Here is a 16,372-nt window from a genome sequence, read left to right on the forward strand (position 1 = left end):
TTATTACTGAGAGTTGGATGAGAAAATTGATACCATTCTCTTGTCTGTACAGTACATATGAAACTATTGTGAGGAGCTGGTTAGCTTAGCTCAAACATAGCCTTAGGTGCTGGACTGCGGCCAGGTAACAATCAGCGCCCCTAGAAGTGACTGGTGGATTTTGTTACCGATAGACAGAGCCAAGCTAGCTCCTGCTCCGTTGTCTGTCTTCATACAAGGCTAAGCTAACCACCTGCTGGCTACATTTACATGATAAACATAGACATATATACATATATATATGTCTATGATGATAAAATCATAGACTGTATATCAGAAGTGGACATAGCCACTGTGACATTGCCTATTAGTTTTTGGACTACCATTTTAAATCCTCCAGTTTGGGGATTTGCCATCGCCGTCATGTTTAAAGCCAGAAATGACCATATTTGGATGAAAGAGCGGAGCTAAGTCATTGGCTTGTGCTAGCTAGCTTGCTTGGTTAGCCAGGTGCAAACAGAACAGCAGACTTCAACAAAACACTGACATTTTCAGATGAGAACAATATTACAAAGCAAAACACTGTGGAAGGGTCAACATTTAAAGAGGAAAACACACAGTACGCCGTGGTGGGGACATACATTCCATTTACAAAATGAACATCATTCTCAAGTAGACTTGAAACTAGCGATTGAAATCATAAACTCAGGAAAATCATAAACTTAGGAAAATGTTTAATGAGGTAATAAATCAAGTGAGAAGTAGTGTTGTTTTCTTATGGACTTCTTTACAGTATGACTTATTTTTCTAACCAGTGCAGTCGCCCCCTGCTGGCCATTAACAAGAATGCATTGTCGAGGTACTTCCACATTGGCTTCACTTTTCAGACCTGGAGGTTGCTGCTTGGTGCACGTATATACTGAAAGTGGTATTAATCCTCTCATCTAACTCAGCAAAAAAATAGCATATTTTCCGAAATGTTGAACGATTCCTTTAAAGCATTATTTTGGTCGTCGTCGTCGTCGTTGTTGTTGTTGCTGCTGTAAACCTGAACTCTTCTTAATAGCTGACAGTCAGTTGTTTTTGCCACAATTCAAAGAATGTGCCTACACAGTATTGTTACATTCTTCTCTCATCTGCCTGTCTGTCTCACCCTCTCATAGCACTTCACTTATTCTTCTGTCTATCACTCCTTCCTCCCTCTCCACATCCCACTCTCCAGCTTTTATTTTTTGCCCTGGCGTTCTCATTTCCCTGGCCTCCGTCTCTCCACGCTCTGTTTTCCCAGGAGTTCTGATTAGCCTGCACACCCACTCTATCTTTAGGCGCTCCATTGGGATTTCAATTAATTTATAAAAAAAGTGCAATATCATCACAATATACTATACCTGTTTAATTAACTTCCTCTTTAATTAGGAATGACTTGAACCTCGGCAGAAGACATACTCATGCAGAGCTGCAGCTCCCGAGGTCTTTCGGGTGGGCTGGAAGTCTTGGCAACTTGATGTGTTTAAATATCAAGTTATGCCTCAGAACCATCTGGGCTGGAATGACCTTATGTCTGATATTGTGTGATTTTTATGAACAGCTACCTACAGGCCATATTGTCTGTGCCATCACGTCCAATGATCCTTTGCATTATTCTTCTTTCCATCTCGCTCGCTCACGTCCTTTGATCCTCTGTTTCACTCGCATTTCTCCTTGCTTATTGTTTTCCTTTTTTCATGGTCATTCTGTTGAAAGAGTAGCTAGCATTCAAGCGGGATTTTAAAAAAAAAGACTCCAGAGAGCAGCTCTTTATCTAGGGCATATGTTCATTAGGGGGAATGGATTGAATTCCAGGTTTAGACAAAGCTGTTCACTGCTGGCTCTTCAAAAGAAATCAGCTCAAGTGTTTTTTTTATTTCCATGTTACTATATCTTAAACTTCTATATTGTTTTTCATGCACAGTGCTTCCCATATGCGTGCACAGTGCCCTCCTTCTTAATGAGTTTATTTACTTTGATCCCTGTATTCTCATTAAAGTGACATATTCTCACTATCTATTCACTTATATGAGAATTGTTTCTTGCATTTGTGTATCTCCTTCTTTCCCTCTTCCTCCCTCTCTCTCTCTCTCTCTCTCTCTCAGTGCCACCAATATCGTGAGCAGGCTTCAGTGCTGGAGAACCAGCCAACGGGGACTTTTGTATTGCAAGTGCATGCAGTGGATGCAGATGAGGGAGCAAATGGAAAAGTCAAATATGGCTTAATGCACAGAGACAGCGCCATGCCCGCCTTCAGAATTCATCCAGACACAGGTAGAGCAGTCACGGATTGTCTGGGCTAAGATAGGTCTCAATTAGACAGAGAGCACAGAGGTTAAGGTAGATATGTCTACAGTACTGCGTTTTAATGATAATTGACATCTATAATTTCTCAATCAAGATGAACTGTGATCTAAAAGGAGAGATACATTTGCTTGATTGAAGTTGCAATTATGGAGAAAAATGACAAAACCTGTCAATCGATCATCATTTTTATTTAATCTGAGAAAGATGGTTTGATAAAAATGACTCGACATAATGAAGGCAAAGCTGTTCTGGACATGACGTGTCTGTCAGTTATTTTCTTTACAGCTTCTGTTCTATTTTCTTCATAACAGGTTTAATAACAAAGTCGCTGCACTTGAAAGGAATGCTCAAAAAAAAAGTGTGATTGTTTACTTGCTTTCTTGATTTATTGGTGGATCGTTAGATGGATAGATAGACGGATGGATGGATGGTATGATGAAGTGATGGATGGATGAATGCATGCATTGATGGGTGAAACTGAGAATTGCTGAATGCGTGGATGAATATATATGTATTCATGTGTGTATGTTTGGCGGGGGTCTGTGCTTTTGTTATGTATTCACAGGAGTGATTGTGACAGCCCGGCGGTTCGACAGGGAGCGGCAGAGAGAGTATTCAATTACAGTGACGGCCACCGATTGGGCGGAGGAGCCGCTCATCGGCATCTGTCAGCTCACTGTCCAAATTCTGGACCAGAATGATAACAACCCCAAGTTTGAGAATCTGCGCTATGAGTGTAAGTGATAAAAATGGAGTTTTAACTATAATACATAAATTAGTATTGTTAGAGCGGGAGCATAATTAGGACCTTAAAAACTGAGGTAAAGAGGGTGAGTGGTACAGGGCTTTTATGCTCCTTTTTTCACTTTAATTTAGTAATTAGATTTAATTGAGGATGTGTTTTAGAGTGTGGATGCAGCAAAATAAAACAAATACCGTTCATTCCACTGCTTAATGGGAACATGTGCAAACTTTTATGTGGATTTCCAATCAGTGTTGATGGAAAATGTTCTCAACTGAAGAAATACACACCTCAGTATGTGCCTTACTGACTGAAGAAGCTCCCCAGCTGTGGAGCACATGTACCGGCTAATTCTTGTTTAGAATGACATCATCAGAGCTTCTCTGGCTGCATGGTCAGATGTTAGGAGTTCGTACATCCAATCTGGCGCTGTAGACTAAAAAGAGAGCGTTGTTCTTTGAAGAAATAGAGCATTCTACTTCTATATGATTTAACAAATGAGTATTCACTGTGTTTGCCGCTCTGCTGCTCTGTTGCCTCAGACAAAGTGCCCAGAGTTTCTTCTGCAGCTCCAAGAGTGTAGTGCTCTGAACAACCAAACAGTATATTCCAACAGCACTCCAAATTTATGAACGGTCAGATGAAACGGTGCACTCTAAAACTCGGAGTTACTATTTACGAACTGAAACGCACCTTGCAAATTTCCAATTTATTGTCCTTTTCAGACACCTGGGTGAGCTGATTGATGTATTGTGTTGTGTGTTTTGCATTATCTGACTGGCTCACAGACCAAGCAAACTATTTAGAACGAAAGCCAATAACAATTGGTGGCCGATCAATTGGTTAGTCAATCACCGGCAGTATGCTCTGGCTCCAGTACATACGTCTGAATATCTGAGTCAGCCAAAACACTTTAAAATGTATACTGTAAAAAAACCTGGCCAACACATCCTCTGCAATTACATTTTGGGATGCCATCTTTGCTTTTCTGCAATACAAGCCGAGCAAACAAGGAAATTCTGCTAAACAGATTTTGCAGCCGGAGAACTCAGCTTTCTCATTCTATGTACAGTAGCACGCGCTGAGGAATTTATTGCTTCACTCGACAACAATTACCATCAAGATCAAGACTGTTAGGACAGCCACATAAAAAGTGACAAATTTCTCTTTTAATTAATTGCATCTCTGTGTGAAAATTGGAAGTAGACATAAAAATACCTCAGTAATAACCTTAATCAGTTTTGCATAATAGCCAATGTCCTCACCACCCCTCATGCTTGACCTTTACCATCCTTTGCCATCAGTTTGAGACACTTCTCCTCTTTGACCAGCAAACTGAGTGCACATACATTATTTCTTTCCCCTGTAGACTTTCTGAGAGAAGACACTTTGGTAGGAACCAGTTTCCTCCGTGTGGCAGCTCACGATGACGACTTTGGAACTAATGCAGCTATCACTTACTCCATGTCCCTGGAGCAGGAGTCCCTGGAGTACCTGCGGGTCAACCCCGTCACTGGATGGGTCTACGTTAACCAGCCCATATCACAGGTCAGTCAGCAGTTATTAGCAACCTCTCTGTCAGCCAGCGCAAACACACACACACACACACACACACACACACACACAGTCTGTATCACATGGCGGCCTGTGGGTCTGTGTCAACAAAGTTAATGAATAAGCCACCTCAAAGTGCCGCTGTCTGCTTCTCCCAATCTGGGCTATGTGTACTCCCAGAGGTGCTGCATGTGGAAAGACCACAGAGAAACAAGATGGAGGGAGACAAATTCAGGCTAAACAAATTATTAAAAATAGATTTTAACAGCTTGGGATTCCTGTGGTTATATTTGATGACTTCAGTTCGGTCTATTGCACTGTTACTAAACATTATCCTCTAAATATGCATTAAAAACCCAACCCGTCACAGTAGCTATCAAAAAAGACGTGCTGTTTTTAAGTGTGGCACAGGTTTTTAAGAAGCTAATTATTACAAACCAAAAGCTCTTTGTCCGTCTTAGAAACTCTGGCTTTGATATAAGAGATTCAAGGCTTTTTTTAATTTTAATTTATTAAGGCTTTGATAAGAAGATTGACAGCATGCAGCAGCTTTAGAGGAGTGGTGTATTTTCAGGCTATTAACTGAGACAATTTGGAGGCTGGAAGATTATGCACTTGATTCAACTTTAAAAGCACGCTCACCTCACAGCTCTTTGGAAAAGGTGAAATATTTTAGTCATATAAATTATTGTTTTCAACATGAAAAACAGCTATAAAGAGTTACCTTTGCTGGTGTTTGTCAACTGATTTTTGTACTGAAAGTGTGTCTGTGTCAGTGATGTAACACTTTTTTTCATTACATTTTTAATGGCTGTTGTAGGCTTTTTATGTTTTCTGTATCCTATCTGCGCTCTTCTTCCTGTTTTCCTCTTGCACTTATTCAAATCTAAGAGTTGTTCTTTGGTTAGAAACTTGCCACAGCACTATCGAGTCCTGTATTATTTAACACGCTTTCTGGCTCAGTGGTGTTAGAAGTCTCTGGAAATTTTGTAGTCGGCTTCATGCAAAATTGAAAGTGTTAAGCCCAGAACCTTGCTGAACAAAGCTTTTGCATATTTAAAAGCGGTTTCAGAAGCTATTTGAATCATCCCGCAATCTTTTTTTTTTTTTTTTTTTTGCTGTAACTAAGATTGTAAAAGCACTTCATTAAATGTTAAATTTCTCAGTTGGTCTGAGACATTGTTCTGTTTTGATTTTGCCACCAGAGTTTTTGATTACAGTGAATAAGCATTAAGGCCATATTATTTTTACACTAGACAATAAAGTGTGCAGCCTGGTCCCCAATTCACTTTGGTGGGATATGAGAGAGACAGGGAATTGAACAACAGTGGTTACTCTTATTTTGTAAGACAATAGAGCCAGAGCAAGCCTCAGCATACTGTACACTGTAGCTCCACAGAAAATTAAGTGGAGAAAATGTAAAAGGTTGCTGTGACCGTATCCAGAATATTTTATGGTCATTTTCTGGTTCTGATCTGACACTATTACTGCAAATTGAATTTTAAACCTTGGATGGGATCAGCCAGTCATTCATTTATTGTAAAAGCAGCAGCAGCTGCTACATTGGACGTCACAGATTACAATCTTTGGTATCAAGCTTTAGAAAAGAGTTGTACTTGTTCACAAATACTAATTGGATAGTCCCAGATATAGGAAATGGGATTTCTATAGTTAAGTGAGATTTCTTTTTATCTGCAGCACAATAATAGTCACTAGACCACCATTTGCATTGATAGGATAATGCAGCTGATGGCTGAAATGTTATATCTCTACAATAGCATTCTTATTTGAGCAATTTTTCATTAACAAAGTGGTATAACTATGACTTACATTATCTTTTGCTGTGAGTGGTGAGAATAAAATTTTATCATGTGGGCAAAAAGAGGCTCTTTAGAGCGTTTTCTCCTGCTCTCTGGTGCGAGTGTAATGTTGATGTTACCCATTGTCTAATTTAGATAAACAGAATAAAATACTCTAATGACCTCTTAAGGAAATTTCCAGCTTTCCCTTCAGTGTCCACTTTGATGAAATGCAGGTCCTCAATTAAATGTACCCCCTTATTTCCTAGTGGTTCAATTATGGCACAATTACAAAAGTAGAGGAGCTTTTGTGCAACCTGATTTATAGCTTAATACATTTTTGTAAGGCTCACACTGCCGCCTCTGTTGTTCTTAGACTAATTAAATGTTTTCTTCAATAGAGTTCAAGCAACAAGTTTAGGTTTCAGGCACAAGCTTGAAGTCATTACTGCCCCTCAGCTGATCATGAGCTACACACCTATTCACATAAGAGAGAGGTGTATAAACACCCAGTTCTGCATATTTAGTGGCTATTGTTGCTACCTGCAGTTACTTTCTAGTTTCCACTGGCCCACTGCTGCAGAGTGAGCTGAGACACAGCCAGTCAGTAAAGTGACTCAAACAGAGCGAGGACGTCAAATTTGAGGCGCAGTTTATTGTTGCAACATGATAAAAGCGGATATAACTCTCAGGTGCACCTACTTATGTAGAGTCTCCATCTCTCTGTCTGTATATCTACATGTACCTATGCGTTTGTGTGTGTGTGTGTGTGTTCTCTGAATTCATGATTTCCCAAATACCAGAATAAAAGTTCTGTGAAATTGTTATTTAAGATCCCATTACGCTTAGACCAGTTCAATAGTTCAGGACATTAACCCTTTCCAATTCAGAACTGCAGAATATGTATCATGATATCACTATAATTATAGCAAGATAATTTAAAGCAACTACAGGTAACTTTCATTTTATGTTGAATTTAGACAAAAGCCATAGTGTTTCTATGAGCACCCTTGTCACATAAAGACGTAATGTTAAAAAAAAAAAAAAAAAAACTGTTGCTGCTTCCTTTTAACAGGCTAACATACTCCACACTGCCAAGCTTTGTCTTGGAAATTGAAAACAAAGGCTCTTCTGGTCTACTGCCATAAAAGCTTTTGTCTGATTTAACAGGGAATCAAATTAAATTTTTCAAAATCTGTGGTGCACTTTTAGATGAGTGAGAAAACAGTAATATAACTTGGTGCAGTGTTTTAGCACAAACATACAATTGGAGTATGAATTTTCCATGATAGAAAAGTCGCGAAGATGTTTGTGTATAATGTCAATTAAAGTTCGTAGAAAGAAGGAAAATCAAAATCTTCTTAAATTGTAATCTGCAGGTCAGTCTTAAAATTGGAACTTGGAATCAAACGAGAAAATTACAATTTATACTTTAATTCACTATATACCATGTGTTTCAATTTACAGTATATTTCACACAAGTAGGTTGTCATATGAGATGAGTTAGTGTTTTGTGTTCATATCAGCTCTAATACCACACTGCAAAAAAAGAAAAGTTGGGTGAACTCAAAATTTCAAGGGAACAAACTTCGATTAAATTTTAAGTTGGACAATTAAACTAAATATTTTAAGTTTGGTTTTTGAGTTTGCTCAACTCTGAATTCAGATTTTTGTCAACTCAACTGTAAGTTGTACTAACTTATAATTTACATTGTAATAACTTTTAATCCTTACTTCTGCTAACTTCTGCAATGTGCTGAATTGGCACGATTGTAACGCCGCTATGAAATGTCAGCTAATGTTGCGACCACAATTTCGAGTTAGCTTTGATACGCTAATGGCTACTCTTGTAGCTGTAGCAAGCAGCGCCGCTAGCATCAGTTAGCCGCTAGCATCAGTTAGCCGTTAGCTTTCGCTAATGACAGAATCTCACCGCTTTCCCGCATTTCACAACAAATAAATAAGAGTTAGCAGAACTATTGTCCCTTGTTGTGAACCCCAACTTAAAGATATAAGTAACAGCAACTCACAAACTTGTTTTTGAGCATACAACTGGCTTGCTTTGTTGTGCTAACTTACATTATTGCCCTAAATATCAATTTATATTTCCAAGTTTTACCAACTTAAATTACTGTTTTAGGCCAGGAGATGGCTTTTTTGCAGTGCATGATGATAATTTAGTGACTGAACTGTTACAGAGAACCTATATCACACGAGACATCATAGCAACCGATGGGGGGAACCGAAACTCTTCTGTGGAACTGGCAGTCACCATCACCAACGTGAAGAACCAGCCTCCACAGTGGGAGAAGGAGAGCTACAGCGTCGTCATCCCTGAAAACACGGCCAGGGACACACCGATAGTGGTACGTGATACTTTGATTGGAGGTACATCGTTTATATTAGCACATATCTTGTTGAGCTGATTTCTCTATCTCTTGCCATTTTGAGTTGCAGTAATTGAATCAACAAAATATGTGTTTGCTTACTCCCCTGGATAACTGCACAGTCTGATGCTGGGTTCTCTTTGTGCTCAGAATACACTTTTGAAAGCTTGTCAGTGCGCTGAAACATCTGTAAAGTTTTTTTTAGTTTGATGCTGTTGGAGAGAGCTGACACTGGATCGCATGTCCTACGCAAGTTTCATGACTCCAGGCTTATTAAATCCGTTCAATCCGTCTCCTTTGATGTCAGAAATATATAGCTGTCAATCTGGGAAGCACAAAAATTCCTTTTTTTTTCTTGACAGTTAGATTCACTTTGAGATAAGAGGTTATTTCAGGGCTCAGACAAAAGTTCACACCAACTTTCATCCTACTTCGTTTCTTACTCAGATATTTAATCATCACAATAATTGTGGTCAATATTCAGACTACAAAACACATGAGGTCTGAAATAGTTCTAATTAATCCAGCCACATATGAACAAATGTTACCTGACCTACGTCAAAGAGAATATCAACAACAGCAGAAAGACGACTCAAATGCACGATTCACAAGCGAAGAGTACAATGTTTCAAAGAACAGTCTGTCTATGATCTAGGATTCACAAACACGGGCAAAAACACAAGGAAATACTGTGGGAACTAAGGCTGGAACACTTACCAAAACAGTGAAGATGAACAGCATAGACAAAGGGGACAGGGATATGAGGGACACTTAAGGGCTGAAGTGACAAAAGGTGAGTATATAAGATAAATCAGGAATCACTAATAAAAGACAAGAGAAACATAACCTGGACTGAGTTGTAAAAGAAAATCCTAGTTAAATGAATAGCTCCACGTTTTAGGTAATAAACTAATTTGCTCTCCTGTCTAGACTTGGATGACAGGATTGATACCACTCTCATGCTTGGGTGTAAATTATGGAGCTATAGCCTTTGGCAGGTTAGCTCAAGTCAGACTGAAAGCAGGGAGGAACAACTGGCCTGGTTCTGTCCAGATTTTTAAAGTATGAATACATGCAGCTCCAGAGCTCACAAATGAACCTGTTGTGTCTCATTTGTTTAGCCAGATTAACTATTTTCCCCTGTTTCCAATCTTTATGCTAAGCTAAGCTAATCACCTCACGGCTCGAGCTTCGTATTTAGCCTCATAGACTGTGTATGTGGTATCCTCGACTCTCAGCAAGAAACCAAATAAGCACATTTCCTAAAATGTGAAACTATTCCTTCATGCCCGGAATAATAACCTTCTTCTAGTTTGTTACCAGCTCAAATCAGTTGGGTAATAAACATGAATCTAGAGCCAAGAGGGGATTAGCATGGCTACCATTAAGACTGGAAGCAGTGGGAAACCGTAAGCCAGCTGTGTCAAAAATTGAAAATATACACCAACTTTCACCCCTGATGCTTACTATTTAGTGCTTAATTACCTCTGCCGTAGGATTTTTGGCTCAGTTGTCTGTTTGTTTGTCAGCAGGATTACAAAAACTGGCCATATTTTCAGGAAAATTGGTGGAAGGGTGTGCAAGGGCATGAGTCAGGGAAGAACGGGAAGAACCAATTAAATTTGGGATCTGATCATAATCACAGGGCAGATGCACAAATATTTTTCACTTTCATTTTGTGACACATATATGCAGTGTCCAAATAATCTGGAGAATGAGTTCCTGTCTGGGAAAATTAACATGAATGTCTCATGTCGGAACATTAAAATTGTAAAATAGGGCATGCCTATGCCTATAAGCGCCTTTGTTTCTGTGCTCTGGCATGAACCATTTAACCCTTTCTTGTCATAACCATGAGGTTACTAGGCTTAAGTCTCCATTGATGGTAAGCACATGTAGTGTTACATTTGGATGGAGCTTGCAATTTTCCGTGCTTCAAGACTTTATGCTAGGCTAAGCTAACTATCTCCTGGCATCTCATGGACTGGTATTGATCTTTCGACAAAGAAACAAATGAGCGTATTTCCCTAAATGTTTAAAGCAGGGGGGTTTGGAGAAATAAGGTTGAGTTAGTCAGCCACATGGGCAGATTCACTTATTTTCTTTGGGGACCATTTGCAAGTGTTTTTTTTTTTTTGCTTTTTTGCATCAGTCTTCTCTATCTTTAACCCTTAATAGGGCACTCATTGAAATACTTGCAAATTCCAAATTTCAACCCTAGAGAATATTAGAAGATATGTGTAAAAAATAAAAAAACATACGTACCCGGGGGAGGGGGGTAATATTTTGAGAAAAAAGTTTACGGGATTAAAGTGACAAATCTACAGGGAAAAAAATATGCAGATTTATGAGATTTAAAGTGGGAAAAAAGAAAAAAAATTTTCTTTAAATCTGCAACTTTTTTTCTTGTAGATTTGCCACTTTAATCTAGTAAATTTGCAACTTTTTTCTCTAAATATTATTATATTATTATCATACTGATTGGTCAGATGTCATGGTGTCATCGTCTGTGACGTAGCCTGATCTTGGCTGATTCGCTGTAATAAATCCATGTGGTTCTACGACCAAACAGAGAGACATGGGGACCTCATTTTGATATCCACTGAAGTTACCAAATACAGTTCTTCACCCTATAAAGGGTTAACTGAGATCCAGGCTTCCAGCCAACAAAATCATAATCTTACTCTCACATTCTATTCAGACAATCAAGGCGACCTCTCAGCTGGGTGACCCGAGGGTGACCTATAACCTGGAGGATGGGATGGTCCCCGAAACCAACATGCCAGTTCGTTTTTACCTCTCCCCCAACCGCGAAGACAGCTCTGCGTCCATCCTGGTGTCGGAGCCGCTGGACTACGAGACCACACCCGTCTTCTCGCTCCGGGTTCGAGCACAGAACGTGGCCGCTGTGCCTCTTGCAGCTTTCACTACGGTTTATGTCAATATTACAGGTGAGATTTTTCTCACTGAATTTTCTTTGCTGTTTGATATGAAATTGAAATTGTTAGCCTTTTTTGTTCTATTTTCAGGTTTTATTTATATAATTTAACTACATGTTCAGATTAAATTGTGTCTTTTACAATTTTATGTTTAATTATATTCATACAAGCATATAATTAAGGGCAGTGCGTGATAATTTACTGCTGGGAATTAAATTAATTTGAAATATGCATGTATATATAATGATAGCATCAGTAGGCTGAAAAGTAATAATACAAATATAATAACAATGTGCAAACAATATGTTTTATACAATTACCAGATGTGTTAGTTTGAAGCTTTGGGTTTTTCATTTTGCTTTTTGCAAAATATGTCAAACTCTAAACTGATAGATGTGTGTGTGGTCTGAACAAACATATATCCAAAGACACAGTAATAGTATAATGTCGAGTTCATCTGCAGGTGAAGAAATCTAACATCCAGAATGTTCAAGTCAGCAGCTGCAATAAACAGCGATGCACTCATGTTTTTTTTCTAGAGAAAATCAAAACTCTAAATCTTTAATGTGTGCAGTTACAGAGGCTACAGCTTTGGATGCTAGAGAATTTATTGCCTAATTACTATTGGGAAATTAACACATTATCAATTTGCTACTAAATCTCTCTTCTCTCTTCAGATGTCAATGACAACGTGCCGTTCTTCACCTCCTCCATCTATGAAGCCTCAGTAACAGAAGGAGCCCAGATAGGGACTTTGGTTCTCCAAGTGTCTGCCCATGACAAAGACCTGGGTCTTAATGGAGAGGTATGATGTTATCTATTTGTGTTCATGTTGTGCAGGTCCAAAAAAAGGAAGGAGGACATATTCAACCACTTATCGACTGTTTTTCCTTGCTAAACTATTCATGTTCTGCTAGAAGGAGTATTCTGTAACTTCACACCACATTACCTTTTGTGTGGAAGCTTTTGTTTCAGAGCTATAGACGTGGCATTGGGAACTGTGCCATCGCAGTGTGTGCGACTGAATGTGACAATATCAGTGGGATAGAATATCGATCTAATTTTGCTGGTAATGAGAAGACAGGCTCTGGGAATATGATAGAGACCTCCTGACATTTTCAGCTACAAAGACTTTAATTCCTGCTATTTCTGCAGGTTATTGCTTTAAAGAATACTGTGGCTTAATTTTCAAAGTCCCTCTGCTCCACAGATCACTTACTCTTTGCTGAGTGACAGCAGTGGAGACCACCATCTGTTCCGCATTGACCCAAAATTTGGGATCATCTACACAGAGGCTGTGTTTGATCGTGAGGCCCGTAGCTCCTATTTACTGGAAGTTCAGTCGGAAGATGGACAGGAGTCAGCGCGGCCTGGCAAGAACAAGCAGCCCAACTCAGGTCAGAATTATGAGGATTTTTAATGATGACATCAGGCTTTTTCATACAGCAAAAACTTCTAGTGAGTTTATATCATTAAAGGAATATTTTCAAAATTTGGGAAGTACTCAGTTAAAAAAAGATTGATATCAGTCACATATCTGTAAGGGTAGCTCAGTTTAATCACTTTCGATTTTTTTTGTTTTTGTCTGTCACTATCTACATTTGTTTTTTGCACATGTGCAGAACAGATCAAGGGCTGGAAGGACACTACATTTTCAGCTAACAGCTAGTGCTAGCTAGCAAACTTGGTTAGCAGGAGACATTAGTTCAAAACATTACAATTAAGAACTGAAAACACACAGTGAATGGGTCAAAGTTCCAAGATAAAAACTCAAAGCTTTAGTCGCCTGTTAATCACAATCACAAGGTAGCAACGCACTAAAGCATAACCTGTTATATCTTCTATTATGCTCTATATGGGACCATAGTTACAAAATGAACATACTGTGTTAAAGAAGACTTTACAATAGTGATTGAGACCATAAACCTATGGTTTAAAAATATTTTTTTATTACATCAAGTGAAAAACAGGTCATATTACTGTTGACTTTTATACAATCTGACTTATTTTAACAACTAGTTACCCCAAGATGGCCACTGGAAAACAGAATTCGTTCATCACCTTTAAAGATCACAAATCAACACTTTGTATTTTCAACAGGCCCGTAACACAATTCTAAGGACATCTTCGGGTGATTAGTATGCAAGTAAGGAGTCAGTGACAAATTCAGATTTAATGCATCCCTATGCTTTTGAGTCGTACAAATAGTTTTTCATTGTTGTTATATTCTAAGAAACCCTGTGAGTTAACTTTGAAGTAACCTCTGGCCTTGTGCAATGTCCAATTCATAAAATGCAGCTTTGTTCTTTCCCTGTAAGCCTACAGGGCAATACTGAAAACTATGAGGAGTTCGTCCTCTGTGCACTGTGTTTCAAACAGACTCCATTGGCATGACAATACATTCATTTACACCTTGGGATTGACTTTGAAAAATGAATCTTAATTTGATTTACAGTCCTGCCATGACCAGACAGCCTCACTCTTCCATATGAAATTAGCTCAGATGTCCTGGCACTCTTTTTTTTTTTTGGTACAAACCCTTTTTTTCCTCCCCATTTTTAATTTTCATTGTTCAATATTTAACCAGTGCGCCCTGTGTTTGTTTACCATGTTCTCTTTGTGACACTTTGGCAGTCATAAAACCTAAGCCTCTTCTTGGAGTGAGGTAATATGACGTTTTCATTCAGAAGTGGGTCTTTTGCAAATGTTTGCGAAAGAGGTATTAGGGGTAAAGGTTGATGTTGTGGAGCAAGCCTTCTCTCTAGAGTTGCCCGAGCTGCTTAGCATTTGCAATGAGCCTTAGCTGTGTCTTGGTCTACGAATCTCCCACATCCAGAAGGGCTCATCTCCTCTGCAAACATTACCTGTCTCGCTGCGTCACCTCTGGGATACACCGAGAGGAGGAGGGAAATGCAAAAAACAAGCCAAGGAAACTGAGCCACCTTCCTTCAACATCATCTCTTATTGCAGCAGCTCCAAATTAACATGTCAACCATGTGTTGTGTGAGCAGATAATTTACTGTTTCTAACTAAAGAAATAAACAGCGTAATGAGGAGGGCACCGATAAGACACAAACACTTGTCATCTTATAAATATTTAACCTTCCCAGAAGGGAGGTTCTTTATCTACTTGTGCAAAAAAAAGCAGCTTGTTGAGGAGATTTAGGCCCATTACTGTTCTTCTCTTTGTTTAAAACAGTTAGCCCTATAAAAACAATAAACTCTTGACAAAATGAATAATTTATGTAATTTACAGCACATATTTGTGAGTAATGTTTTTTCTGATTTCCGTGTCAATGAGGCACATGGCGTTCAGTTAAGTGCCTCTTCCCCGCTAAACAGTGACAATGAATTGTAGAATCAATAAACAGATGGAGGGAGAATACACACATACCGTGATTGGCGGAGTGTGTGTGTGTGTGTGTGTCTGTGTGCTGCGCCGTTTAATCTTCTGCCATTCTGTCATTCTTGCAGACACAGCGTATGTGAGGGTTTTCATCAGCGACGTCAACGACAACAAACCAGTCTTTGCTCAGCGACTGTATGAAGTCGGTGTCGACGAGAATGCAGATGTGGGCCTGGCTGTTGTCACCGTTAGTGCTAATGACGAGGATGAAGGTATGCTTGATGAGGCACCAGACTGATGAAGTCCCAAGCAGATTTTTACCGATGCCACTACCGAGAATTAAAGGTCAAAGCAGCGAGCCAACTAGAACCTATACAAAGGTTTTTGTGGAACACTTTGAAACTTCACAGAAGTTTCCAAATGGCACTTTCTGAATCTTTTTCTCCCACTTGAAATAAAGTAGTTTGGCAGTCCATCAGTTATTTTTCCAGCAGTGAGTTGTGTGCCAAGTGCACACCTTTTTGCAGAATGACTTGCATATGTAGCAGAATGCATAAACTGACCCTGTGGCAGTCTTTCCCAATCCGGCCTTAGCTCTGTTAACATCACGCTGATGAAATCAGGCGGTGTGCTAGATTTAGCTGTAGTCATTTGAGTGCTCGGTAATGCACTGTTGCACATATGTTCCAAAAAGAGTGACACGCTCCCACACAGTAGGTGGGCGGGATTTAACCAATAAAGCAGTTGCTCATCCTCCGTACAGCGGTAGCCTAAGATCCCTTTATCAAGCATGTTTGGGTCCGTTAATCAAGTATTTATGGCGAGCGGGGGTGCAGCTTAGGCTGGGCTGCAGCACTAATGATGAATAGCTGTGGAATAACACCAACCCCCAACATTAAAGTTGCAATACTGTTGCACTTGCGTCTGAGAGGCTACGCTCAATCTGTCTTGTTTAAAAACCAACACCCTGGGCTTGACTGCTGTAAGCCTGCCAGATCCCTGTGGGAGGCAGGGAGCACTTTGTCAGCAAGGGTTGTGTTAATAGTGCAGATTAGTGTATTTACATGGGATTGTAGCTACTTTAACCCAACAGGATGATTGAAAATGAAGACTGTTCATTCCAGGAGATTATCTTATCTATTCCAGTGTTAAACCGGTAGACCGGATGGTCTCCATGGAGACACAGTAGATAAGTTCAGATATTGACTTCCTCTTTACTAAACTACATCCCCCAACCCTCTTTCAGGCCTCAAAATCATTCCCTAGAGCCTACTATCAAAGTGCATTACTGT

At 39.4% G+C, this 16,372-nt stretch overlaps 1 protein-coding gene across 1 annotated transcript in view; it reads left to right on the forward strand.

Moving 5' to 3' along the window:
* The window catches only part of LOC131973600 (neural-cadherin-like), a 110,335-nt gene that overhangs the window by 61,577 nt on the left and 32,386 nt on the right, over positions 1-16,372 (forward strand). Inside the window, exons 9-16 of the mRNA XM_059335639.1 lie at positions 2,112-2,280; positions 2,879-3,049; positions 4,425-4,603; positions 8,607-8,774; positions 11,497-11,746; positions 12,412-12,539; positions 12,945-13,131; positions 15,209-15,352. Coding sequence (XP_059191622.1) covers positions 2,112-2,280; positions 2,879-3,049; positions 4,425-4,603; positions 8,607-8,774; positions 11,497-11,746; positions 12,412-12,539; positions 12,945-13,131; positions 15,209-15,352 — 1,396 coding nt within the window. The remainder of the gene's footprint in view (positions 1-2,111; positions 2,281-2,878; positions 3,050-4,424; positions 4,604-8,606; positions 8,775-11,496; positions 11,747-12,411; positions 12,540-12,944; positions 13,132-15,208; positions 15,353-16,372) is intronic.

The sequence above is a fragment of the Centropristis striata genome, chromosome 6 (genome assembly GCF_030273125.1).
Source record: "Centropristis striata isolate RG_2023a ecotype Rhode Island chromosome 6, C.striata_1.0, whole genome shotgun sequence".
Classification (NCBI taxonomy): Eukaryota; Metazoa; Chordata; class Actinopteri; order Perciformes; family Serranidae; genus Centropristis; species Centropristis striata.